Raw genomic sequence first — 27,462 nt, 5'->3', positions numbered from 1 at the left:
TTACTTCGGCTCGGAGGGTCTCTGAGATCCGAGCCCTCACTGTAGACCCTCCTTACACTGTCTTTCACAAGGACAAAGTTCAATTGCGGCCACATCCCGCTTTTCTCCCTAAGGTGGTCTCGGCCTTCCACACCAGTCAGGACATCTTCCTCCCGGTTTTCTGCCCCAAACCTCATTCATCTCCACGGGAGCAGCGATTACACTCCCTGGATGTCCGCAGGGCACTTGCATTGTATATTGACCGCCCAAGGCCCTTTCGTAAGTCCCCCCAGCTCTTCGTGGCCATAGCGGACCGCATGAAAGGCCTTCCCATCTCCACTCAAAGGATCTCCTCGTGGCTGACAGCATGCATCCGCACGTGCTATGACTTGGCCCATGTTCCAGCGGGCCACCTCACTGCTCATTCTACCAGGGCTCAGGCTTCTTCAGCCGCCTTCCTGGCACACGTACCGGTTCAGGAGATATGCCGTGCAGCGACCTGGTCATCGGTCCATACGTTTGCTTCGCACTACGCTCTGGTGCAGCAGTCTAGAGACGATGCGGCCTTCGGCTCGGCAGTTTTGCATTCCGCCACGTCTCACTCCGACCCCACCGCCTAGGTAAGGCTTGGGAATCACCTACATGGAATGGATATGAGCAATCACTCGAAGAAGAAAAGACGGTTACTCGCCGTTGTAACTGTTGTTCTTCGAGATGTGTTGCTCATATCCATTCCACACCCACCCTCCTTCCGCACTGTCGGAGTAGCTGGCAAGAAGGAACTGAGGAGTGGGTGGGTCGGCTGGGGTATATATCCGCGGCCATGGTGGCGCCACTCCAGGGGGCGCCCAGTCGACCCACTGAGTTGCTAGGGTAAAAGTCTTCCGACGAGCGTGCATGCAGCGCGCGCACACCTACATGGAATGGATATGAGCAACACATCTCGAAGAACAACAGTTACAACGGTGAGTAACTGTCTTTTCCTCTTCCAGACATCCTTCCCTTGGAAGCTCTGGTTTCCTCTTTTGCTCACTTATTCTTGTGCTTTTCTTTGTGATGAATCAGTGGTGCACTTCATTTAATAAGCACTTACTAATCTACCTCTGGATTAATTTCTAATGAAATATTATCGTAAGGTAAACACGCCACATCTCTTGAAGGGTTATGACATTGCACTAGCTGTCCTTAAAGAACCTCTATGCAACCTGTTCACTTCAGCTGAAGCATTTTAATCTGCTGTTCTGGCTGCCTGGCAGTGTAACTCTTACTTCCATCACTCAGTGTTTGTAAATGTTATAATTTCTTCTTTTACAAGTTATATTTCACCTTGAGTTTGAACACCACAGAACTTCTGGTACAGCACAGAATCGTCTTCAGCTCTTCCGGTTGTCCATGGTGCAAAAGAAGTTTCTCAACCTTCCTTTGTCACTTTATCCTGTTACTACATGGGCAGTTCATTTGGACACGCACTTTGCCAGTAATAATGCATATTACTGTGCAAAAGTGCTGTAGCTCTGACTTCAGAGATTAGGTTGGAAATAGGGTTGCCAGTTTAGGTTGGACATATTCCTGGGGATTTCATCACATGACATAAACTTTAATTAAAGACTAATCTTTACTTCTTGGAGACTCCAGGGCAATCCTGGAGGGTTGGCAGCATTAGTTAGAAAGCTGGTAAATGCAATTCTTAACAATGACTATTGGGTTATGCGTAGTAGAGAGCAAAGTGCACTTGTATAATCAGGAGAGTTCTTAGACCAAGTTTTACTTCTTTCCAGCCACCAATTTTGTGTTTTGCAGAGGTAGGCAAAATCTATTTGTTGACTTTTTGTGAGTTTTCTTTATTTCTCTTCACAGATAATTGGCCTACTGAATGTGTTCACACCACAGAAATCCCTGGAGGAATTTCAAGATGTGTAAGTCTAATTTTTACCCAAGTTTGTAACTATTTAGTTACTTGTCACAAGCGTGTGCAGTGGAATGGACTTCAGACAATACACCTTATCTTCTAATTACTCATTTGTTGTTGTTTCATAAGTTACATAGTGATGGAGCTCATGGATGCAAATCTCTGCCAAGTGATTCAGATGGAGCTGGACCATGAACGAATGTCGTACCTTCTTTATCAGATGCTGTGTGGTATCAAGCATCTTCACTCTGCTGGAATTATACATAGGGTTAGTGGTATACTATACTTTTTAAAATCCACCTAATGTTCTCGCCTTCAGTATTAAGAAGCTGGGAAAAATTCTATTAATATCGAAACCATGTATCTACTTTCAAAGCCTGCGTTGTTGTTGGTGGTGTGTGTGTGTGTGTGTGTGTAAATTTGAAACAAAAGTATGAGTCCATCCTGAACTGGATCTCAATTTTGGCTAGACTAAATTGTCCAAAATCTGTATAATAGGTTGCATCACCTCCTCTAATTTTGCAGTAGAATTCTTATCCTAGTGGATATCAGAAGGAAAGAATACCTGGAAAAGAGTGACTTTTTATACTAATTGGTTAAACCAACTAAGTTCCTGTTTCGTTTTTTGGTAACCAAATGTGAAATTCCATATATTTTTAAACTGCCATCATGTAATCTTTATTTTTGCATTTTTTTAAAAAATAACAAGCACATTATACACCTTTAAAATTCTCTGCATAATCAAATATTGTCTAGTCCTGTGAGTGAAACTTTATACAACCGTGTAGCTTGGAAAATTCTATCCTGTAAGCCGCCTGACTGTTTCCTCATTGCAGGGGTGGCCAACCTGTGGCTCCAGAGCCACATGCGGCTCTTCAGAAGTTAATATGGGGCTCCTTGTATAGGCACCAACTCCGGGGCTGGAGCTACAGGCGCCAGCTTTCCAGTGTGCTGGGGGGTGCTCACTGCTCAACCCCTGGCTCTGCCACAGGCCCTGCCCCCACTCCACCCCTTCCTGCCCCCTCCCCTGAGCCTGCCGTGCCCTCACTCCCCTCACCCTCGACCTCCCCAGAACCTCCTGCACACCACAAAACAGCTGATCAGGAGGTATGGGGAGGGAGGGGGGAGGCGCTGATTGGCGGGGCTGTTGGTGGGTGGGAGATGCTGGGAGCGGATTGTGGGAGCTGCTGGGGGGGCTGCAAACGTATTACTGTGGCTCTTTGGCAATGTATATTGGTAAATTCTGGCTCCTTCTCAGGCTCAGGTTGGCCACCCCTGCCTCATTGTGCTGTTTATATTAAGTCAAGGTTGCTTAATTAGGCACTCAGGTCAGGAAATTGTGAAGTTAAGTTGTCCATGCTTTACAATACTGTCTACAGTTACATAATTGTATATGATTTCTCAAAAAAAAAATATTGTTGTGTGTGTATAGATAAGATTGTGTGTGTATATATATATTTTATATATATATATATATATATATATACACAATCTTAGTAATACGTAGCAACTTATAATACTTCATTTGCTTACTCTGTTTTCATTGTTACAATATTTAATTATATGTGTGTATTGACTTCTTAAATAAGTTCTCATCTTGGTATGCATTTAATTATTTTTCAGCACCCATATACTATACATTCTCTTCAGTCAGCAGTGCAGCCTTCCTTAGGTGCAATTCAGGGGATGAGACAGTTAACTATCCAAGGTAATTTACTTGGATATGTATATGCCAGAGAATTTTTTTTATTATTCTGAAATACTTATCCTGTTGTACTTGACCTGTAGTTTTGTGTGCTATTACTGTTTTTCCATGTACTCTTTCATTTCAATGTTTGTATTATCCTTTGTATACCAGATAAAAAAAAAACCTACAGAATATTGTGTTTGTTTATTTAGGATGGTGCCAAAAAATTGATTGATACTATGTTGTATGAGAAATTCAGTGTGATTTTTGTGACACTTGTGTGTGTCATCAAAGTCTTCATCAAAATGCATAGACTCAGGGGTTCAAAGAAAGGCTACACATGCAACCTTGGCGTTTCCTGTCTGAGTGCTTAGCTGTACAATCTTGATATTTTCCTAGGGTTTTTTTGCTGTGGAAAAGAAATCCCAATACTATGGACATACTTGGCGAGAATGCCCTCTCCTGACCCATGTTGAAATACATAGGAGGGGAGGCCCTGTTCTGTCAGTTTTAGGAGTTGCAGGGCAGTCTTCTTTCAGACCTTCTAAGCACACCATAATACAGAGCCCCTGCTCTCAGAGAACCTGCAGGTGAATGGAAACATTTATGCAATCACAGTTATAAAAGGAGCTACTTCACCACCACAGTGTTCAGTTCCAGATATTATTGGTGGTGGGTGATTAGTTTGAAAATCAGGAAATTTAGCTTCAGTGCTTCCTGGTAGTTGTAGTTTAGAATTTGTACGGACATTCCTGAAGTATTTGAATTGCTTCATATTGTTGTGCAGTATAAATTCACAAGATGACCTATTCTGGCAAGGCTAACTTTTGGCACATTTGCTGTGTAAATAATGATCTTTGAATGCGTTAATAGCTCTGAATGACACAGGTGGATCAATTTTACCTTCAGGTCCTCATATTATGACAGTTTATTCTCAGCCTTCATAGTAAGACTAGCCTGCTGTTCATAAAAAATGTTGTATTGCTTAATTTTGCATCAATTAATCATTTGTATTTAAAGGTGTAAAGCTTTAGTTTTCCTTGTGTCTGTCAAGCAGGTTACAACAAACCTTCTGAAGAAAAGGGATATTTGCAAAGGACATTAGCTTTATGTGGAACACACATAGCTTCAGCAGTGATTTTATTTGTACCTCACTTAGCCAGGTCCTCAGCAACATTATCATTAATGTCTAATGCCAATTTCCCTGTTGACACTGTTCATCCCATACTATCTCTTTCTGTGGTTATGTGTGGTGCATTTGGGGTCTTGGTATGTCATGGCAACGGAGAGTCACGAACTCCTTAGTTCTAAATCTTGCTCTGCCTTTAACGAAGCATAATTTGGTTACTTAGCTTCTCTATGAAATAGTAATGTAGGTTGAGAGTTAATATTTGCACAATGCTTTGAAGGTGTAAAGTGCTGTATAAGTGCTTTTATGCAGAACATATTGCATTGCTTGTGGAAATACTTGCTTCAAACAGTAGCATGCCAGAAACACAATACATGTACAGTGTAAAGGCTAAAAATGAAGGAAAGCTCCCACAATTTTTACTGGCCAAGCAAATTATATAGAGTGTACATACATATAATGAAATGCATAGCTTTCACATCAGTACTTCTCAGTATAGATTTGACTATAGATAACTTAACCTTACTAATATCTTATACATGAGCACCTGTTCCCAGAATACTCAAAGCATTTTACAAAGATTGAACCTGCAACAGCTCAAGAACTATGCTTTAGTCTCCATTTTTCAGGTGGAAGGTGGTGATTGAGCTGAGTCCCAGCAGTGTCTGGAGTGACTTGCTGAAGGGCACGCAGAATGTCAGTAAGGGAGTTGGGTATACAATCCAGGAGTTGTGATATCAATTTCCTGCTCTAACCACTGCATCACTCCCACATCAGGCTTTTGAGCCCCTGCTATAATGAAAATGTGTATGTTTGTACACCTGAATGAGTTTAAAATGTACCTTGTGGCAGTACTAGCCATGGGAATTCTGAAGCATGTTAGGATATATGTCTTGTTGATTTGTATTCGCGTTCAAATTTTCTAGACTTTCTGGAGGTCAAATACTGGAAGGAAATTGAAGAATGGATATGCTTATGTAGGCATTTACTTTCTGCGTGCAAATGATGTGGGTGCATGGAATTATTTCCTGTTGATGATGATGGTAAAATCTTTCCTCAGTTCTAGCCTCACAATTTCGAAGAGAATGAATTTGGTTAATACAATAATATTGTGGCCGGCTGAGATGCCACATAATTTATTGATGGGGAAACAGGACTGCTCCAGAGGTCCTATAATAATTTCATCCCCACAATAGAAGCCTGCATATATACAACAGTAACTATTCAAACAGGATATAAACACAACTCCAGCACAATCTAAAATAAATGTTGTCCTAAGGAGCTGAAATGTCTCATCACACTTGAATATGATAAATAAATGTTGAGTATCTTGTAAGCAGAAGACTAATCTCTAGAGTCAATAGAATCCCTTATTATGCATCATATCTTCAAAAACATTCTCCTAGCATGTGATTTGGGGAGAGGTGGGAAGGTGACTGACTTCAAATGTTCCTGTACACTGGTTTGATTTACTTCATATTTTGTAGTAAGTGTTGCAATATTCTTTTATAATATAGAGGCTCACTGGAAGCCTGAAAATTACCATATAAAAACTACATACATCAGTATCTTCTGTCTCAAAGGGGTGCCAGATCTTGGTCTTATATCCCATGGTAATTCTGTCTTTTGGGGAATCACTCCTCTAGTCAGGGCTGCCCAGAGGGGGGCGGCAAGTGGGGCAATTTGCCCCAGGCCCCGCAGGGGGCCCCCATGAGAGTTTTTTGGGGGCCCTGGAACGGGGTCCTTCACTCGCTCCAGGGGCCCTGGAAAACTCTCGTGGGGCCTGTGCCCTCGGAGCTTCTTCTGCTCCGGGTCTTCAGCGGCGGTGCCAAATTACCACCGAAGCAGGACCCGCCGCCAAAGTGCCGGGTCTCCTGCGGTAATTCGGCAGTGGGGAGCCCCCGCCACAGGTCTTCAGGGCACTTCGGCAGCAGGTCCCAGAGCGGAAGGACCCCCCGCCGCCAAATTACTGCCAAAGCGGGGGCCCCCCACCACCGAAGACCCCAAGCCCCCTGAATCCTCTAGGCGGCCCTGCCTCTAGTGATCAGTTAGGTGGGAATGAGAGATCTCATGATGTTTTTTAGGATAAACCTTCTGATGATATTGCCAGCATTTGCTCTGTGACATCTAAAGGTGTGGAAAATATGGCTTAGAACAAAATGGTTGCCTTGAATGCTTCTGTAGACGCTGTGTGGGCAGTTTGTAGCTCGTAGCTTTGTAAAGCATCTTGGAAGACTGAGTTTAAAAGGGGCAATGGAAAATAAAAATCTGGTTGTAGAGCTCAACTGAAGAGTTCAGTTGCAAATCTTCCACCTAAAGTGCCTTGAAACTTTGTGAAGGGTATTTTGATTCCTGTTTTTAAAAGTGCAAGGTTATCTTCTGGAAGTTTTTCCAATGGCAGTTCGGGGTTCTGTCATTATTAATCTTAAAGTTGGTTAACCAATGACCAACCAAATCATTATTGCAAACTAAATCTTTGCAAGCATGAATTTCCTTCTGATCATTCAGAGAAATATCTACAACAAATCAAAAGAGGTAATGCAACCTTGATTGGTAAAGTTGATGCAGGGTAATTCACTTTTTTAACAGATGCATTTTAACTATAAAAAGTTTTGCCTGATTAAATCGTAAGAATCTTCATGTTTTGAATACCATTTATGATTAAAAGTCCTGCTGTGACATTATCTCTAATAATTCAACCATCCTTGTTTCCCTTTGGAACGGTAATTCCCTTAAGCAGTTTGTAATACTTGACTCAGTGCTAACATTTCACACTAACCCCAAATTATTTCAAACATTGCTAATATATCTAGTCACCTTCGTTGTGTTTTTCTCCCCCTCCTTGTTACATAAACTGCTGAAGAGTAATACCAGAGGTGTAATTCGTTGGTTGGCTGAAGATATGAAAATTAATTCATATGAGGAAAAAAAATATTGGAAGAATGAAGTTCTAAAAATGGCCCAGTTTTTAATTTTTATGCCAGTGGTTATTTTCTTTAAGATTTGAACTGCAGAGTGTTTTGTTCTTGTCTTAGCAGTCATGTATGATGTTTCTTTTTAAGGATTTAAAGCCCAGTAATATAGTAGTAAAATCAGACTGCACTTTGAAGATTCTTGACTTTGGACTGGCCAGAACTGCAGGAACTAGTTTTATGATGACGCCTTATGTAGTGACTCGTTACTACAGAGCACCAGAGGTCATCCTAGGGATGGGATACAAAGAAAACGGTCAGCAAATATAGTCTTTCTTTGACATAGCTTTTATTTTTTGTTTGGCACACCACATTTTACATGTTAATGTTTTTCAAGCTGTAGAAACTTTTAAAGTGATACTGTGACCAAAATGTATAATATAGTTACACCCAATAGTTCATATTTAATAAAACCTATTAGAAATGTTTACATTTGATATAAAAAAGAAATTGGGGGTCTTGTTTGTTTAAAAAGATAAATAATCTACTTGGGACGGTGGTTTGTTTCACCTGCAAAAAGTGAGAAATGCACTTTCCCCATATGTACTATCTGCCTTGATCTATAGAATATCTTGGGTTGAGCGTTTATCTCTGAGCCTATTGGTAACTAATGTGAAAACAAATACTTCTAAAGTGACATAAGAAAGGAAAAGGCTACATTGGAATATATTTGCTACTTTTTGAAAGACACACCCCAAAGAGGGATATGCAAGCTGAGCCCACTCACTACTGGCATTAATTTGTTTTTATTTTAAAAAGTGCCAGTTCTGATAAATTAGCTTCCTCTTTAGTTGGTTTAGTATTTACAAGCCCAGGAACAAAAACTAGTCACCTGATGTTATGAAGGCTACTGCTACACTAAAGAGCTTACAGCACCGATGCAGCTGTGCCACTGGAAGCTGTCTTGTAACTGCTCTAAGCCAATGGGAGAGAGCTCTCCTGTTGGCTTAACTACTTCACTCCTTGCGAGCGGCGGTAGCTATGTTGGTGACATAGCACTGTCCACGTTGACACTTACATTGGTGTAACTTATGTTGTTCAGGGGGGATGGTTTATTCAAACCCTGAGTGGGAGAAGTTATGCCAACATAAGTTGTAGTGTAGACATAGCCTAAGACAATGATGAAAAAGTTACTCCAGGTGGATGAGTGAATAGTTTTTTTTGTGAGGCTGGGGCTATGTTTTCCTCCAAAGACTGTTAGCTTGTATTAGTGTGTATGTTCCTCCAAAATGCTGTATAAAGAGCTAGGTAAAAGCTATGCATTATTATTTAGAAACCCAACACTGAGTGAGACAAGCAAGGGATGAAGGTTTTTTTCGCTCTGAATTTACCTGACTGATCAGGCTAGCTCAGGCACTTATTTCCTTTTTTTCTGGGGCTTTAAAGTGGCTAATTAGAGAAGAAAAAGGACAAGCAAACCTTTTTTAAAAACAAACAGAACTTTTCCCTGAGAGAGCAGCTTTCTTTAAAAGCAGCATCGCACCCTTTGTATTATTATGGCCTGTTGTCTCATACATAATTGTACAATTATGGAAGTCCCAATCTGGCAACAGATTTCCTTTTTAAAAAATAATTAAAGCTTGTCTTTTGGGGGGCTAATAGTATTACCAGCTATTGACAGGAATTACCTTCTAACATACTCTGGAATGGAGCGAATGTATTGGTTCGTACAGATGTCTCATACAAGAATTAGTGCACTTTAAAATTTCAATGGCAGATTCCCTGGTGCACCAAAGCAGTCAGAACACACTGGCTCAAAATGATAAACGTGAATTTAATTTCCACAGTTAAAAAAGTGGAAATACGGATTGGGCAAATTAAGGACCAGATTTACCATTGCACGTTGGCTGATCAAGAAGAGCTGTAAAAGATTTAAGGTTGATAGTATGTATCTTTAATAGAAATGTTCTGTGGTAGCATTCTCTTTGGGTTTCTTGTTTAGTGTTTTTGTATTAAATCTTCAATTTTTAAAAAAAAATTAGAAAAGTTCCAGACAAAAAATGGTTATAATGGAGTTACGGTTAAGCATGTGTGTCAGTAACTTAAGGATAAAAAACATTGCAGGGATTATCTGAAACCAAGTATTATAAACCCAAGAAATTCAAACATTCTTGTAATATTTTTCCCCTTTATTACCAATATGTAATATCAACTTTACTTCCACTTTAACAGTTTTTTTTTCCCCTTGGAATTTTAATTAGGAGTAAGTGCTTCCCATGTAGGGATTTTAGACAACAGACACTTTATCACAATTAGAAGAATAGGAAAAGTGATATGAAAATGTCTCATCGAGATCATTTTTGACCTGAGATCTTTTATTCCAAACTTCCTGAGACCATCTCTTAAGGCTTGGTTACATTTTAGCTTCACAAAATCTTTGTAAAGAAACCCTTGTAATCGACAGGGTTCTTCAGAGCAAACTTCTGGAAATTTTAAAGGGTGAGCAAAGAAGTTGTTTCTAACATTCACTCATTTGAGCCTGTTAAAATCGCTGCCGTTTGATGCATGAAGAGAAATACTTGATGCTCATATACGGTTGCTCTTCCCTTACTCTCCACACAATTCACGTTTATCATTTTGAGCCAGACTATCTCCAGTAGGTTTTGGGTGCATTTCTCTTCATGAGAGCAGAGGGTTGCTTTGCAGGTGAAACAACCAACATTTAGAATCTTCATTAAATTGTCAAGAACAAAATTTTACCCCTTTTTAAGTTTTGTGGCAAAAATGCATTGTTCTTAAATACCTGAAAACAGTTTATAAAGACAATATTAACACCAATCTTCAAATGTAGTGGTGACTTATGTGCCACAATTCATGTAATTATGATCTGGGATTTAAAAGCAACAAACTTTTTTAAAATGAACCAGGCCCTTAATTTTAACACTTAATCTGTAGAGTTGAGATTGTAATCAGGAGATTGATTTAGGTAATATTTTAGAGGAACTCTTAAACATGGGGAAAAGGAATATTTTGAGTAAAAAGCTACTCTGTTTGTAGTGTGTTTAACTCAGTACTATTACACATGCTTTTATTATGCAAGTGTTCTCACTTAAAACCCATTCTTTTCTACTTCAATGAAATTCTAAACTAGTGTCTGACAAGGAGCTAATAGTAATAATAAAAATTCATCACTCTGATTTCAAGAAAACTCTTGCATAAAAATCAGCAACAGTAGCAAGAAAATTGGCATACCTGTAAAAAGTAAACATGTACTTCAGTGGGGATGTCTTCCACGGTTGTTGAGGGTTTTTTGAGAGAAAGTGAGAGGTAGGGCAGAAAGTCTAAGTACTTTTTATATACAAACTCGTATTATTATGAGTGTTTGTTTCTTTTGTATCAGACAACATTACGTTCTGATGTTGCTGGAGAAGTATTTTTAAATCAATTATTTCTAGTCTAACTACTTCCAGGAACATACTAATCTTGTTAACTGATCCTCTAAAATGCTAAATAATCTTTTATTGCTTGTATTCCCTTTTTATTTAAAGGGAGAGAGGACTGCACAGTAAAGCACTTTTCAGGAAATACCTGCCAAAAGTTTCTTCTGTTCCTACTTAATCAAATTTAGCCAGTAACCCATAAATTCTGCTCTAAAAGTATTCACTACTGAAACATGTTTCCTTCTTTCAAATGACAATTTGGTTTGCTAGCTTTAAAATGACTGGCTTTTGCAAGCACAATGAAACATTTAAACAAATATACTTATTTTTGCTATTCCAAGCAAATCTATTTGTGGAAATAATTACATGTTGTTATTGCAAGCCCCAGAACTTCAAGGCGGGCTTTAAACTGTCTGATATGTGTGCATCTCTCTCACTTTAGACAGTGTTTTAAGCAAAAGGCTATCTTCTGACTTCTTTATGAGCCAGATGAAAAGATAATCCTTAAAGATACTGTGTGTTTAAAATAGTTTCACTGCTTAATACCACAATTATTTCTTTCCTTCCTGTGCTGTCTGCAGTTGATAGGATGCAGTCATGTTATGCTTCTTTAATTTTAAATGACCGTTTGCTTTGCTTTTCCTTCTTTTTGTGCTACAAACATAGTGGATTTATGGTCTGTGGGGTGCATTATGGGCGAAATGGTTTGCCACAAAATCCTCTTTCCAGGAAGGGACTGTATCCTTGTGCTTCTGCAGCAGGTTGAATTAGTTAGGTGATTAACGTTCTAATGTTCTCTCATGAAAATGCATATGGGTCAATTTTTTTCTTAAATGGACATGAATTTTTTTGTGATACATTTCAAAAATTGTTGAGGTAAGAACTTCAGTTATACTCAGGCTGCATCTAGCAGTAGGACATAGTCTCTGCTGGTACCGTAGTTAGCACACATTCACCCTCACTCATTTCCATTGTACACTGCTTTTTTATAATTACTTCACGTATGTGTGGATTATTTTTTAATTTTATTTTATTTTGATAACTACCTTTTATGTTAATGTCATTGCATTTTGTTTTCAGTTGACATTTGGTCAGTTGGGTGCATCATGGGAGAAATGATCAAAGGTGGTGTTTTATTTCCTGGTACAGATCGTATCCTTACCTTTGGCCTAGGATGTAGTTTTGAAAGGTCCAAACATACAGCAGCATTTCAGGTCCATGTCAGAGTAGTCTTTGTCTGCTCCACTGCTGCCTGCTACAACACTGTTTAAATTACTGTTTCAAAATACCATTTGTGAGTTCATGATTTTTAGTTCTGATTGTCACAAAGTTGTTATGGGAATATCATTTTTTAAAAAGCAAAGCAAATAACTGTAGCTTGCAGTGCTGCATTTAGCAATTCATGCAGACTAACTTTAGAGAGACGAGTAGCTATCCACTTGGACACACTGAGGTTTTTACCCTTTTATTTTCACTTCAGATTTTTATATAGTGCCTATCCATTGCTTCTGGGTGTTGCCATAATTAAGTTGGACTTCTTTTGTTGTAGAGTGCTTTACTTGTTATATGTTCTGATTTTCCTTTTTAACTGAACATTTTATGGAGTGATCTGCTATTCTACTAATCTCAGCTATTGTCTAAATATTTCCGCAATGTTGCTTTTTGTGTTTGTAAGTGGACATTTAAAAAATTCCTAACCAGTCCGGCTTGTGTCAGGTTACGCTTTGTGTGCTACTTTAAAGGAAAGCTCCAGAGATGATGATCTTAGATAGCTGAATATATTGATAGATAAATCTATATATGTAATATAAAATATAGTAAAAAGTGAATCTTCAAAGCATCTTTTAGAAATACCTACCAGGCCTGTGTTTCCATTCAGTGAATGAGTTGTAGTGTCTCTCTCTGGGCATTGCCATGTTAAAGATACTTCCAGCAGAGGACTTGTTAGATGGAAACTGTACTGAAAGAATCTGCATTACCAGTAGACATTACTAAGAATCAGAAGTTTTGTTTGTGCAGAGTTCTGTTCACTTCCTCCCCCAAACCCTTTGACTAATTTCATTGGTTAAACCAAGCATTAAATTCCAGATTTGTTGGTTTTAAAGGTAAAGCTACTAGAAAAAGCCCAAACCCGTAAATTCTTATTGCCAATATTTCCAGATATGAACAGTATTATCGGTCTTGCTCTGCATCATCCAACTGTCGGGACTGCAGTTATTTATTTGAGACACTGGCCCTGATTCAGCGTAATTTCTTAAATACATCTTAGATGTATCTAACTTCATGAACATGAGTAATCTTTTTATCTTCAGTGGGACTTGTTGCATACTTCAACACAACAAGTACTTTATTGAATTGGAGACACTTTCTGTTATGTTAAGACTCAAGGGCCCAAATTTTCAAATATGCATGCCTAAGGTTAAGGTGTTTTAATAAAAATAGTTTGTTTGTTTTTTTGCACATCTGCTAAGCAACCCCAGTTTTTGTTTAACTTTAGAGGGAGCTAAATTAGGCCTCTCTTATTTATGCAGTTATCTTTGTTCATTCAAGTTTGAACGCTTGGCTTTCATTTTATGACTTATTGTGGTAATTAGAACTTTCTTGTACTTACGACATTTTAAATGAGAACTGCAATATATTTATGGGGCTTTGTTAGATACATCTATATTCCATAGGCATTTTATAATGTCCTCATGACTGTAGTATCTAGCACTTAAGTGAGCAGGAGCACAGGCAAAGTTCTCATTGACTTAAGTGAGGCCAGGATTTCAACCCTGTTGTGCACATCTACGTTGCCCAAATGTGACCTCTCTCCTAATTAGTACACACTTCATGTATTGCACAGCCAGAGCTTGAGTCAGGCTATAAATTATATAGATAAAACACCGATGAGTGGCTTTTCCCTCTAATTCCTTATTGATGCCTAGCAAATTTGGGAGTTGAATTTAACAGAACTCGACTGTCTGCTCTCTGGACAATTATACAAATAGTAAGCGTGGTAGGTTTCTGTTAAACTTATATTTGAGATTTGCTTTAGCTTGGTGGGTTTTTAACTCACTGTACTTTCTACAAGAGTATCCTTTGGCAAGTCTGGATATTTTATGGGTAAAATCAATATTAGCTTCACTATCTCTTCAGCCAAGCTTACACTTATTCATCATCACTGTTCTCTTGAACAAGCTAATAGTGTCTTTTTATTTATTACGGCCTGCTACCTTCATCTCTGTTTGATATTTTGTATTGTCTTAACATAGCCTTTATGCTTAATGTTAGACATGCCATGTTTTTCTTAGCTGCTTGACCTTAGATATTGATCAATGGAATAAAGTTATTGAGCAGCTAGGAACACCATGCCCTGAATTCATGAAGAAATTGCAGCCAACAGTGCGGACTTATGTGGAGAACAGACCTAAATATGCTGGATATAGTTTTGAGAAACTCTTCCCAGATGTACTTTTCCCAGCTGATTCTGAGCACAACAAACTTAAAGGTAAGATCTTTGTACATGTATGTTGTATCATTTTTCATATTGTAGTAGCCTCGTGAATGAAAGTTTAAATTTTGTCCATTGTCAGATGAATCTTTTAAAGAGTTAAACTTTAAAATGTTGTTGCCAAGGGATGGGATGTATGTGCTGGGATTACGTCTATCTCCTTGTTCCTGTTTTCGCCTGAGCTATTGCTGCATATTCTTGTAGTAGCTTCTTTGTTACCCAGAAACAGATATTTTCCTTTACAGCTGACACTAAAACTGCTGAGAGAGGGGTGTGGAGGTTGGAGGAAATGGGGGGGGTGGAGGGAAAAGGCAAAAAAGAAAGCTATTGTTGTAAGCTATGTAGCCAGAATTCTTTTCTCTTTAGAGAGAAAGTAATTTTATATCCCTTTTTTTTTGTATCCTGTCTACCCATGCCTTTGGCTCTGGGATCCCTTCGTTCTAGAAATAAGAATTTCTTGGTGCTAGAAGTCAGCTGCTACTTAACACAGTAGACTAGCATGAGCTCATCACATTTTGTACTCTAGCAAAAGATGATTAACCTGGTAGTGCTTTGAAGCGATATGGTCTGTTGTTGCCTGGTCTTACAAAGCTTTCGAAAAAGTGACTTGAGGCTCAAAGGAGAATAAAAGGTTCTCACTCTTATAGCCCCTGCTTGTCCACAGGACAGCCTAGGTTGTATCTCAAATGGGGATTTTTCATTTCCACTATCAGCTAAGGAAGGGACTGACCAGCACTATGACCATAGCCCATTTAGGGGTAAGAGGATTCTTGGGAAGAAGAAAGGAGACATTGATATGCTCAGAACTCCCCTCTTTGCCTCTGGGTTTACACATGGAGAATGGTTTCTTGTACCATTTATTTATGCAGTGAGGTAATTTTTGAAACACTGGAAGCTCCACGTTGTAAAAACACTTGCAGTGATAGAGGCACTTATACTGAAATTCGGTTAATTCAGTGTGGCTTCCTTAATATGGCTAGCTTTGCTGTCTACACAATTTTACTTGTATTTACTTTCTCTAAATATCTTTGCCTAAATAAAGAGTACATTTTTAATTATGAGAGTAGTTAACCATTGAACAATTTACCAAGAGCAGTGGTGGATTCTCCCTCATTGACCATTCTTAAATCAAGATTGGATGCTTTTCTAAAAGATCTGCTCTAGGAATTATTTGGGGGAAGTTCTCTGGCTTGTGTTATACAGGCGGTCAGACTAGAAGATCATAATGGTCCCTTCTTGCCTTAAAATCTATGAATCCTAGGCACTATATATTGAAAAGATATAATCTAGCGTGTCCATCTCCTAACCCCACCACTTCCTAGCTACTACGAGACTTTCTCCTACATTACTTTATCCTGTTGAGTTCTGAGTAACTCAAGTGATATGGATACCACCCATTATTTTGAGAGACTGTTCCATAGTTCAGTTGCAGAGTCAGTCAGACCCTTGTTGTCTAGACATTTTTCACCCTTTTACTCCTAGTTCTATCTCTGTGGACAACCCTAAATTATTCTTTCCCTTTTCAGTATTTACACACTTCAAACTCTTGTAAACTGGTTTTCAGATTCCCTTCCTTTTAATGTCATGAACCAGTACAACTAATCACCCCCTTAATCACATTTTTTTAGCTTCTCTGTGAATTCTCACCAATTCTGATTCTTTCCAACATTGAGATGCTGAAATATAGCATTCACCTATAGTTGTAGTTTTGCAGGTGGAATACAATATAGGGAGTGACTTGCATCCCAGGTTTATTTCATGATGGCTCTGTGTGTTGCATCCAAAATTTCATTGGCCTTTTTAGATGAGTTTGCCACAATATTACACTGCAAACTCCCACCCAATTGCTTTCCTAGTATATCCAGCTTGTTAAAATGATAGGGATATTTTTTCCCTAGCTGTACTAGCACTGTACACTTCCCCTTGTTTAATCACATTTTATTTCCTGTCCATTTGTTTAGCTTGAGGTTTGTTTCTCTGACCTGGTTGGAATTAGCTCTGCCTCACCACCCAATTAGTCTGCTTTTTCACCACCCCCTCCAGATGATCAATAAGATGTTAATTAAAATTAGATCCAACACTGATAATTTGACTATATGGTGGGAGACTTCTCCCTCAGTACACTGGTCAGTCTCACCTACTTGCTTAGGGTCTAACTGATCGCCATATTTGTAGTCAGGAAGGAATTTTCCTCCGTGTCAGATTGGCAGAGACGCTGGGGCAGGGGGAGGGACGTTCACATTTCTCTGCAGCGTGGGACATGGGTCATTTGCTGGTATGTACTAGAAGCCTTTAAATCATGATGTGAGGACTTCAGTAACGCAGTCAGAGGTTATGGGCCTATTGCAGGGGTGGGTAGGAGAGGTTTTGCAGCTGCAATGTGTAGGAGGCCTATGATAAAAGGGGAGGGGGGAGCTCCCTTTTATGGACACCCAGCCAGCCAGTTAGCAGTAAAATCCCTCTTGATAGCAGTTCTCTGCTTGTTTTACCTATAAAGGGTTAAAAAAAAGTCCCCCAGGTAAAGAAAATTGGCACCTGACCAAAAGAGCCAATGGGAAGGCTAGAACTTTTTTTAAATTGGGAAGGAAGCTTTCCCTTTGTGTCTGTGGTTGTTCTCCGGAGAGGGGGAACATAACAAGGTCATGGCTATGACTATGCTATAAGCAGCTTTAAGCCAGGCATGAGAAATCATCAGATTCTACCTAGAATTACTGATTTGAACCCCCTCCAAATACATAAGTAAATTAGGAATGTTTAGAAAGATGCGATTTGGTTTATTTCTGTTTATTTTTTTAAGGTTTGTGGACTTCTCTGTGCTAACCCCAGATGCTTTTGTTTGCTTGTAACTTTTAAGCTGAACCCCCAAGAAAGCTATTTTGCGTGCTTCATTTTGGAATTGCTCTTTTAAAATCTAGCAAAAGCCTAAGTTCCAGATGTATTTTCTTCCTTTTGGTTTTTAATAAAATTTACCTTTTTTTAAGAACAGGATTGGATTTTTGGTGTCTAAGAGATTTGTGCATGTTGTTTGATTAGCCGGTAGCACAGCTAATTTCCTTTTGTTTTTTTTCTCAGCTCTTCCCCGGGAGGGGCGGGGTGGTGTATGTATGAAAGGGCTTGAGGGTACCCCACAGGGAGGAATTCTCAAGTGTTCCTTCCTGGGTCCAAGGGTTTTGGGTTTTTTTGCATTTGAGTGGTGTCAGCATTTACCAAGCTAAGGTCAAAGAGAAGCTGTAACCTTGGGAGTTTAATACAAGCCTGGAGTGCCAAATATTAGTTTTTAGAATCCTTGCGGGCCCCTACCTTCTGCACTCAAAGTGCCAGAGTGGAGATTCAGCCTTGACAAGGTCAAATTAGATGATCATGATGGTCCCTTCTGACCTTAAAGTCTATGAATCTTTCAACCTTTTTTCATACTTAGTCCAATTTTCACTCTGTGTCACAATGCTCATATGCAAGCCAATTTGAATCCAGTCTACAGTTTGGTTGCTCTGAATTCACGCATCCTGTATCTGATGACAGATTTATTTGGGGAGAGGGACAAGAGGCAATCCTTCATATTAAGGAATAGTTTCTTATCAGATACTAGTTACCAGGTTTCTCTTTTTTCCTTTGTTTGATGTTCTCTATCACCTGGATGTTTTTTTAGTCCTCTGGTAGCTGTCCAGCTTCTGATATTTTTCCCAGAAATTCCCATTTTAATAAATCCATCTAGTCACTGGTGATACATGTATCAATAAAACTTATCAGACATGAAAATGTGTCCAGTTTTCATGTTGCCTTCTTTGCATGAAGGAGTACAATGACCAGGTACAGATTACTCTTCCAGGTGAGGTTTTGTTCTTGTTACATGTGATGCAAATTCAAAAATTCTTTCACCAGTTTTACTCATTATTTTGACTTTGCTTTTTAATGTAGTACCAGCTTTGCTAAATCCTGAATTCTGTGCAGACCTTAAAACTGTAATTTGTCTGCTCTTTGCTAAGCCTTTTAAGTTCATAAAATTTAAAACATTGTCTAAAGTGCATTCAGCATAAACCTAAATAGAAAATTTCACGCTCTTGCAGCCAGTCAAGCAAGGGACTTGTTATCAAAAATGCTGGTTATAGATGCTTCTAAAAGAATCTCTGTGGATGAGGCTCTGCAGCACCCATACATCAATGTCTGGTATGATCCATCTGAAGCAGAAGCAGTAAGTTCTTGGCTTTGGTCTCTTGTTAGTGGGATACTCTACTGAAGGAAGCAAACTTGGAATGTGGTGATTGGTATCATTGCTTGCCATAATAATACACTACATTTCTGACATGCAGCTGTCAGATTTATAGCTGAAATTGGTAGATGTGTTTGTTAGAATTTTCTCTCTAGAGGCCAAAATTTCAGGCAGTTCTGATTCACCTGTATTTCTATGCATAATCATGATGATTGTACCTACAAATATAAGACATGCAAATATCGTACTTAAAAATCTCCTGAAAATCAGACCCTGGATTTATTAAACCAAATATTTGCCTCAGACTCACCTATGCATACCTGTTACATTTAACAGCAATGTGAGCCATTGACTCCTGGGCAAGAAAAGAGGAAGAAGGTATTTTCACTAGTTAGGGCAATTTGGTAGTATCTCAAAACTAACAAAATAGGAGCCAGAGGCAAAACTCCAATGCAGGAGCATGTGCTGTCAAATATCACCACTGGTGAATGTGATTTAGTTGAAACATAAAAGTATATCACTTTTTAAACAATTAACTTCCGGCTTATTGAAATAAGATGAAAAATAAGTGTCTGAACAGAAGGAGGTGGTTGGCTGTGACCTAGTAAGAATTGAAGAAGACACTTCAGTATCCTAAACAGTATTTAATGTAAATGGTGCAACTAGAATTCTACAGAATATTTACAGCTGGCAGAGAAGAAAATGAACTATTGACAGTAAATGCCCCCAGTGGGGAGTCAGGCATGGATAATGCTGTACCTAGATACGTCTCCATTTAGCCACCTTTGTCAAACATAACTGTAATAATGCAAGGAAAACTATTAATCACTAGGAGTCTGAAACATCACATGAAGTATAGAAAAGTGGCCAGACATGAGATGACTATGTTTCTAACAGATATGGTGAAGCATGACGCTGTATTTTTAAAAGATTGGGTTGGGATTCTGAAAGCTATTCTTTGTACAACAACCTTCCTGTTAGGTGATGTGCATTTTCCCTTTCATTTCACTGTAGTTGTTTATCATGCGTCAATTCTGTTTGCAGCCTCCACCAAAGATACCAGACAAGCAGTTAGATGAAAGAGAGCACACAATAGAAGAATGGAAAGGTAAGAACAACATTTTAAATTTGTCTTTGGGGCTTGCCATCCAATCAAGGATTATTGTGTTATTGGAGTTCTGTTAAGAAGTTGGAATGACTAGCAGCTTCAATGTCCTTCACAGCTCAGAAACTTGCATATCATTTAAGTATATGGTAAGGTTAGATTATCGATGATTAGATGATTCTTCTGAATTCATACGTTAAGTGACTTGCACATAACATGCTTCCAGTTCTAATTAAGTTTAGTTAATGAGCCTTCTTAAAGGCACAATTATGGTATGGTAGTTCTCTTCCATGGCAAAGATCAGGTTCATACAGACATCAGGTAAGATGGTTGGGTCTCTGGCCAGTAAAGCTTGCCCTGCTCCAGGAGGTAAGGAACATGCTTTCATTCTTGGCACTTCTCTAACCAGGGGCGGCTCTAGAAATCGGCTGCCCCCTGCGCAGCGCGCGCGCTCGCCGCGCCTCCCCGGTCCCCCGGGGGGGTCCCTTCTTCGGGCGGCTCGGGGGCCTCGCGCGGCATGCGCGCAGGCGGCAGGTCGGGGGCGGACGAGCAGCCGCCGCGCCGCACCGCCGGCGGAGAGCTCAGACGGGGAGCGGAAAGCGCGGACCCGCGCCCGTCCGCGCCCGGCGTCCCGGCCCCGTCTCGGTCCGCAGCCGCGGGCGCGCCGGAAGCTCCGGCACCCGCGCCCCGAGCCAAATGCCGCGCCCGCCCCGCCCGCGCTGCGCGCGCGCCTGGGGTGTCTAGCCTCTAACCTAGGAAAATTACTTGTTGCTGATAATGGCAGCTGTGTGTGAAGCTGACCTGGCACTGAGCATGCTTTAACTGCAAGTGTAGCCAAGGACAAGATCATGTTCAGCACCCTTTTCTGGAAGTGTGATTGAGGGATTAAGCCATGGCTTCGGGAATAGTTTTATTGCTTAATTATGCTCCCTGAAATGGTCTGGTTACACTTGGGCTATATCTGTACTGGGGAAACCACACCACCTTCAAGTAGATGCAGCTGAGTATTCCACTTTGCTGTGTGTGCACACAGCACACCAAAGCCCAAGAAATTTGCCTACCAGTACCCGTAGAAGATCAGTATTCACACTTCATGGCCATAGCCCTCCCTCTGGCTACATGAGACAGTGCTGCCCCAGCCCTCCCTCAGTTCCTTCTTACCACCTGTGGCTGGAGTTGGAGCTTTGTGTGATCTTAACCTCAACCCTTCAGCTAGTTTAGTTTTTTCTTCTAATATATACTGTAAGTAGTACCCTTAGTGTTAGCTTAGTATTAGTTGTATTAGGGCTTGGCTACACTTGCAGGTGTGCAGCGCTGGGAGTTACAGCTGTCTTCGTACAGCTGTGTAGGGAAAGCGCTGCAGTGTGGCCACACTAACAGCTACCAGCGCTGCAGTGTGGCCACATTTGCAGCGGTGTTGGGAGTGGTGCATTATGGGCAGCTATCCCAGCGTTCAAGTGGCTGCAACATGCTTTTCAAAAGAGGGGGGTGGGATGGAGTGTGAAAGGGAGCGTGGGGGAGAGAGAGAGAGAGAGAGTGGATTTTTGGAGCGACACTGTGTCAGCTCCCTGCCTTGCAAATTCCGACCACTTCCCCCACCCCTCATTCTCTCTTAAATGCAAATAGCCTTCAGACCAGATAAGCAGCTGCTCCGAAGGACTCCCTTCTCCCCTCCTCCTCCTCCTCCCCGCCGTGCTGTTTCTCTCCTCAAGCAAACACTAGCTGTGGACATTCATCCCCCCTGCCTGCCTCATTCACAGCAAACAGTAGCTGTGTTTGTTTTTTAGATAAGCAGCTCTGGGAGCCCCGAATTCACAACAAAACAAAGAGAGACATCATAACAAAACAAAGAGAGTTCTTTAGTTAAAAGCATTATGGGAAAATTCCGGAGGTCAGTTACAGCGTAGTAAGATTAATCACTGTTTACACTGGCACTCCAGCACTGCAGTCGTTATTCCCCAGGCAGAGATGGAGTACAGCCTGCGCTGTAGCCAGGGAGATACAGCGCTGTATGTGCCTTGCAAGTGTGGACGGTGAGTGAGTTGCAGCGCTGTAAAGCCACCACCAGCACTGCAACTCTCCAGTGTAGCCAAGCCCTTAGTTTAGTTTCCTCAGTGATACTCTTACAGGGGTTAAATGTTGTCCTTCATGTGAGAGAGTTATCCCCACCAGCAATCCCTACACGTGGTACTTGCTGTCTCAGCGAAGCCCATGTTAAAGGGTGTTGTGTAATCTGCAGATCGTTCAAGAAATAGACTCAAGTGGCTCAGGACCTTTGCCTAAAGCAGCACCTGCTTGAACAAGCCATGTGGCCTGCTTCAGAACCGAGGCCCTTATCAGGTCAGAGATCACCCTCCGGTTCCAAGAGTGAAGTTGTTTCATGTTCTGGAGCAGGTGCCATTCTGAAGAATTGGAGGAGCCATTCTCCATCATCTGCTCCAGGTCTGGAGGAACCCCCAGGGAAAGCGTGGACTGGCACAGAGTTGGTGCCAGCACACAGGATGGCATGGGTACCTCTAACCCTTCCCTGGTACTGAGTAGGGAGGTTAGAAACCCTGTACCATTGACTTGGGTTCTGGCCTCTGCTGCATGTCTTCTGCTTTTTGGCCGACCTGTCCTTTGTTCCAGGACTTTGTCAGGGCTGTGTCATCTATAACCCTGGTGACTGAACAAGCCCCTGGACCCTTGGATCAGTTGGCATCGGACCCCAGTGTTCCCCTTTCATGGTTGTGGAAGAAGGGCCGGTACCAGGAATCTCCTCAGCACCGTTGCAGTCAGCACTGCAAATGTTATGATGGCAGCTTTCACTGCCCTTGAAATTGGTGCTGTCAAACACTCCAGTACCGCTGCTGACTTTGAGATTGACGCCACTTCTGGCATCAGCATGCTCAGGACCAATGGTACTGCTTCCAGTGGCAGCACCACTTCCTGCTTTGTTCTGGATGACAGACAAGTCAGACTGGTTATGTGCTGCCTCTGATCTCGCTCTGCCCTCATTCCAGTGATCCTGAGGCTCCTCGGCATCCAAATCAGGGTCATCATCCTCACGCTGTCCATCGCTTGACCGGCATCGGGGCCTTAGATGGAGTACTGGGATTGGTGCTCGTCTCGTGACTGGGACGGTGGCCCCTGACCCGGCACCGATTGGCCACCAATGCCTTATCCGTGCCAGTGGCCTCCGTGTAATCTGTGGGGTGTTCCCTGGTCACGGAGGTCCCACTCTTTGTCTCACTCAAAGGCGAGATCGCCAGCCATGTCTGTGGTGGTGACCATCGATCTGCCACCAGCCCAGGCACCAGCACTCCTCCTTCCTGCAGAGCCTCCAGCGTCGTCCCATCCAGATCCGTCACCTCTGGAACAGGATCCAGCTTTAGCCCAGTTAAAGGCCTCATCTTTGTCTCTGGACGATTCTGTGCTGCCTGGTTCATTCCTCTTTTAGTACTGGAGGATTGTAAGGCATACTGATACCTCTTTCAACCTGTAGTGCGTCTCGCAGTATCCAAGTGGAGTTCTTGCAAGAGAGCAGCCACAAATTAGTGGCTAGCCTGCAGCTGTCTGCCCCTGGAAGTGTCTCCCTCCCTATCAATGATGCGCTCCTTGAACTGCTATGGCCTTCTGGAGCACGCCGGCTTCGGTACCACCTGCAGCTAAGTGCTTGGAAAAGTGCTATTTTGTTCTTGTGCAGGGATCTGAGAGGGATTACTCCCGGCCAGCACCAAATTCCCTAGTTGTAGCTGCAGTGAACAACAGAGCCACACAAGGATAGGGACTCTAAGCAATTGGGCAGAAAGGTTTACACCTCCTTTTCCTTACAGATGCGAATTGCTAACCAGCATCCAGAGAATGTTTGCCAAAGTGTTCCCTTTGTCCAGCCCTCACCAACCAGGTCAGTTGTTACTGGCACCTCCCAGATGGGTTGGGGGACACACAGCGGCTGTGGTCAGAGCAGGAGGCCTCAGTCCATATCAATGTGCTGGACTTTTTGGCCATCTACAATGCACGTCACACTTTTCAGGATTGTATCAGAGACTCAGTGGCTCACATACTTACTGACAATACCGCCGCAATGTGTTATGTGAATAAACAAGGGGGAGCACTCTCCAGGTTGCTCTGCCTACAGGCAATTGGGCTATGGCAGTTCTGCATTGAGGAAAACATTACCCTGATAGCTAATCACTCACCTGGAGTTCAGAATCATCTTGCAGATCCATCTCAGTAGGTATTTTTCCATACGTCACTAGTGGTCTCTGAAGACCAGTGTCCTCTGGGTCACCTTCGCAGCTTGCGGTATCCTACAATTGACTTGTTTGCTCCACAGGACAACAGGAAATGTCGTCTGTTCTGTTCCTGAGGGGCCCTCAGTCCAGGCTCCCTGTCCCACGCTTTCTACCTCAGCTGGCAGTTAGCTCTTCTGTACACCTTTCTCCCAATCCCAGTCATCCCTCAGGTCATCCTCAAGCTTAAGGTCATTCTCATTGCCCTGGTGTGGCTGAGGCAGTGCTGGTTCTCCGACCTTTTCACACTGTCTATTCAGCCTTCCATACCACTTCCTCCCATCCTCACTTACTCACTTAGAACCATGGCTGCACCTTGCATCCTGCTCTCAGTTCCCTTCATCTAGCCATGTGGCTGCTGCATGGATGAATGGGGGGGAAGAACAGTGTTCACCAACTGTCCAACAAGTCCTCCACCAGGATGGCCTATTCAGCAAAGTGGAAACCATTAGCCTGCAGAATCCAGCCAACGCTGTCCTCTATCCAGGACATTCTGGAGTACCTGCTGCACCTTCAGGTGTTGGGGCTTGTGTTTAGTTCATTGAGAGTGCATCTGGCAGCAATATCAGCATTTCATCCCCCTGCATTCAGGGAAGATCAGTCTTCTCCAGTGTCATGGTAGCAAGATTCTTACAAAGGCCCCTTCATCTACATCCTCATTCCAAGAACCAGTCCCTCTGTGAGATCTTAACTCCATCCTAGTGGCCTTAATGGGACCTCAGTTCAAACCTCCTCTTCCACTTTTGTGTCAGAAAACTTCATTCCTGGTAGCAATAACATCTGTAAGGACAGTATTGAGGCTTGCAGGCTCTGATGGCAGAGTCGTCTTATATTCAGTTCTCCAAAGATGAAGTGACTGTATGACTACATCCTAAGTTCTAGTGTACAATGGTTTTTCAGTTTCATTTGAAGCAGGTGGTATATTTACCTGTTTTCTTTCCCAAGCTGCATTCATCTGTGGAGGAGAAGTGTCTCCATACATTAGCTTTTTATCTGGACAGGATTAACTATTTCATGCTTCCCCTTGTCTGTTTGTGTCATATGCAGACCACATGAAGGGTCAAGCAATTTCTTCACAGACAGTAGATAACACCCTGCATACAAAATAGCTTTGGCTCGCCCCCTGAGTGGGAGCAAGCTCATTCTATGAGCATGCAAGCAACATCCATAGCATTCCTCAGTGACATTTCCATATTGGACATTTGCAAGGCTGCTGTGTGGTCATTGATCTATATGTGCATGAACCATTTATGCCATAACCACATCTTCCAGCCCAGGGTGGATGCAAGCTTTGATAGAGCGGTCCTGCAGTCCTTGTTTAGGTAGACTTTGAGCCCTGCCTCCTGGAGCACGGTACTGCTTGTGAGTCATTTAAGAGGAATACACAGCTGCACCTACTCGAAGAAGAAGAAATGGTTACTTACTGTGATTGTGGTTCTTCAAGATGTGATGCAGACATGTATTCCATGACCCACCCTCTGTCCCCTCTGCATTGGAGTCTCATTTCCAGGTGTTCAGAGTGAAGGAACTGAGGGGTGGTCAGGGCAGCACCGCCTCATATAGCCAGCAGAGGGGACTATTGCCGCGAGGTGTGAACTCCACCCCTCTACCAGTACTCCTAAGCGCACACACATCTAAGTGGTATCACGTCTGTCACTTCTCAAAGAACCACAATTAATGTAAGTAAATATTTCATTCAGTTGCACTCAGGAATCTTCTAGTAGACAGTATTGGGGGTAGCCATGTTAGTCTATATCCCCAAAAACAACGAGGAGTCTGGTGGCACCTTAAAGACTAACAGATTTATTTGGGCATAAGCTTTCATGGGTAAAAAAAACCTCACTTCTTCTGATGCATCTGAAGAAGTGAGGTTTTTTTTTTTTTACCCACGAAAGCTTATGCCCAAATAAATCTGTTAGTCTTTAAGGTGCCACCGGACTCCTTATTGTTTTTCTAGTAGACAAGACTCCAACAGCTTCCAGTGTGTTTACTGACATGTTAGTTAACCTTTCTAAGGAGCAAGTTTTAGTTAACATGGTAGCTTTTTATTTAAAAGAAAGTGACTGTTCTCGCTGCCTAGAGTATTGCTGGTCTTGTACTCGTGTACATTAGGACTAACACCAGTGCTAATGAAACAAAGTTGGAAAACTGGTGAGAATACTTTTTCCCCCTAAAATTCCATAATGTAGACAAGACCTTGTAAGTCAGCTGCAGCCATTGATAACACTTGTTGTCAGAGAGCAGTAACTTTCCTAAGCTTGGGTGCACATCTGTATTGTGCTTCATGACCTTCTGTTATGGTGGTAAAACTTCTCAGTTCTAAAATGCTTTGGAAAAAGCGTGGCAAAGTATTCGCTCTCCACTTCTAAGGCCTTCCTACCGCCGAGAAACCTGAACTCTTTCTTGCTTCTCTCCCCTGCTTCCTGTAGAGGCAGCATGCTGAGATTTTGGGTGAGCAGGCCCAGCTTGTGGTGTGTCAACAATAAGTTTTGCAGACTGCGCAAAGAGTAGTCTCTAAGGTTGGGGACTGCAGGGAGTCAACTAAGCCTCCCTGCTAAGAGAAGTTTTTCTGTAATGCTGGTGATCCACAAGAGAGGTGGCAGGAAACTTAGCATACAAATAGGCTTTCCTCATAGCCAAAATATCAACCCTACTCCCTCTATAGAGTGTTTATGCCTTCATTTATATTTCTCCTGAGGGGAAAATTAGTGTGCTCATTTGCATTTTCCTCTTTAAGGAAGCAAGCATTGGCCTATGTCCAGACTAATCTTCTGATATGAGTTTTGCTTCTTAATACCAAGTTCATATATATATTCTCCTATCATGCCATATTTGGTTTTTAATCTCTCCTTGCTTCAGTCGCTTCTTATCATCACTTGCATTGTCTGAAAGAGGCTCAGCCGCCTTTAGTTTTACAGATCTTCCTCAGCTGTTTCTTCAAATAAAATTTTTCTTCAGTAAAAGTAAATGCTGCAATTTGATATACATTTCTACTGTTAAAGGTGGATTTTTGGTTCCATGTAGATAAGACTAATCGATTATCATTGGGGAAAAATGGGGAAAGTCATGACTCTTCATGGCACAAAATAGAGATGTCACAGTTTTAGTTGAAGGAAAAAAAACAGTGTGTTAATTATTTTTTAGTTGTTTGTCATGGGAAATTAAGAGGTCAAATCTGGTTTACAACAAATTGTTTTAAAACCTTTCAATAATATCTGAAAACCACCCTCTACTACAAGACAATTATAGAGCCAAATGTACAAAAAAAACGGAGATGCATTGCTGTGACTTGCAAAGCCCAGGACTCTTGATATACCACCGCACCCC

The 27,462-nt window shown here is 41.6% G+C and overlaps 1 protein-coding gene across 6 annotated transcripts in view; it reads left to right on the top strand.

The window, feature by feature from the left end:
* MAPK8 (mitogen-activated protein kinase 8) overlaps positions 1-27,462 on the top strand; it is a 137,234-nt gene that overhangs the window by 96,751 nt on the left and 13,021 nt on the right. For 3 of the 6 annotated variants that reach the window (XM_039480940.1, XM_039480939.1, XM_039480944.1), the window contains exons 4-10: positions 1,837-1,895; positions 2,018-2,156; positions 7,767-7,932; positions 12,137-12,208; positions 14,364-14,546; positions 18,614-18,738; positions 19,771-19,864. In XM_039480940.1, coding sequence (XP_039336874.1) covers positions 1,837-1,895; positions 2,018-2,156; positions 7,767-7,932; positions 12,137-12,208; positions 14,364-14,546; positions 18,614-18,738; positions 19,771-19,864 — 838 coding nt within the window. Of the gene's footprint in view, positions 1-1,836; positions 1,896-2,017; positions 2,157-7,766; positions 7,933-11,722; positions 11,795-12,136; positions 12,209-14,363; positions 14,547-18,613; positions 18,739-19,770; positions 19,865-27,462 lie in introns of all 6 variants that reach the window. The other 3 variants (XM_039480941.1, XM_039480943.1, XM_039480942.1) reach the window with 3 other exon arrangements.

This window comes from Mauremys reevesii, linkage group 7 (assembly GCF_016161935.1).
Source record: "Mauremys reevesii isolate NIE-2019 linkage group 7, ASM1616193v1, whole genome shotgun sequence".
NCBI lineage: Eukaryota > Metazoa > Chordata > Testudines > Geoemydidae > Mauremys > Mauremys reevesii.
The sequence above is the reverse complement of the archived record's forward strand: the minus strand, read 5'-3'. Positions and strand labels throughout refer to the sequence as shown.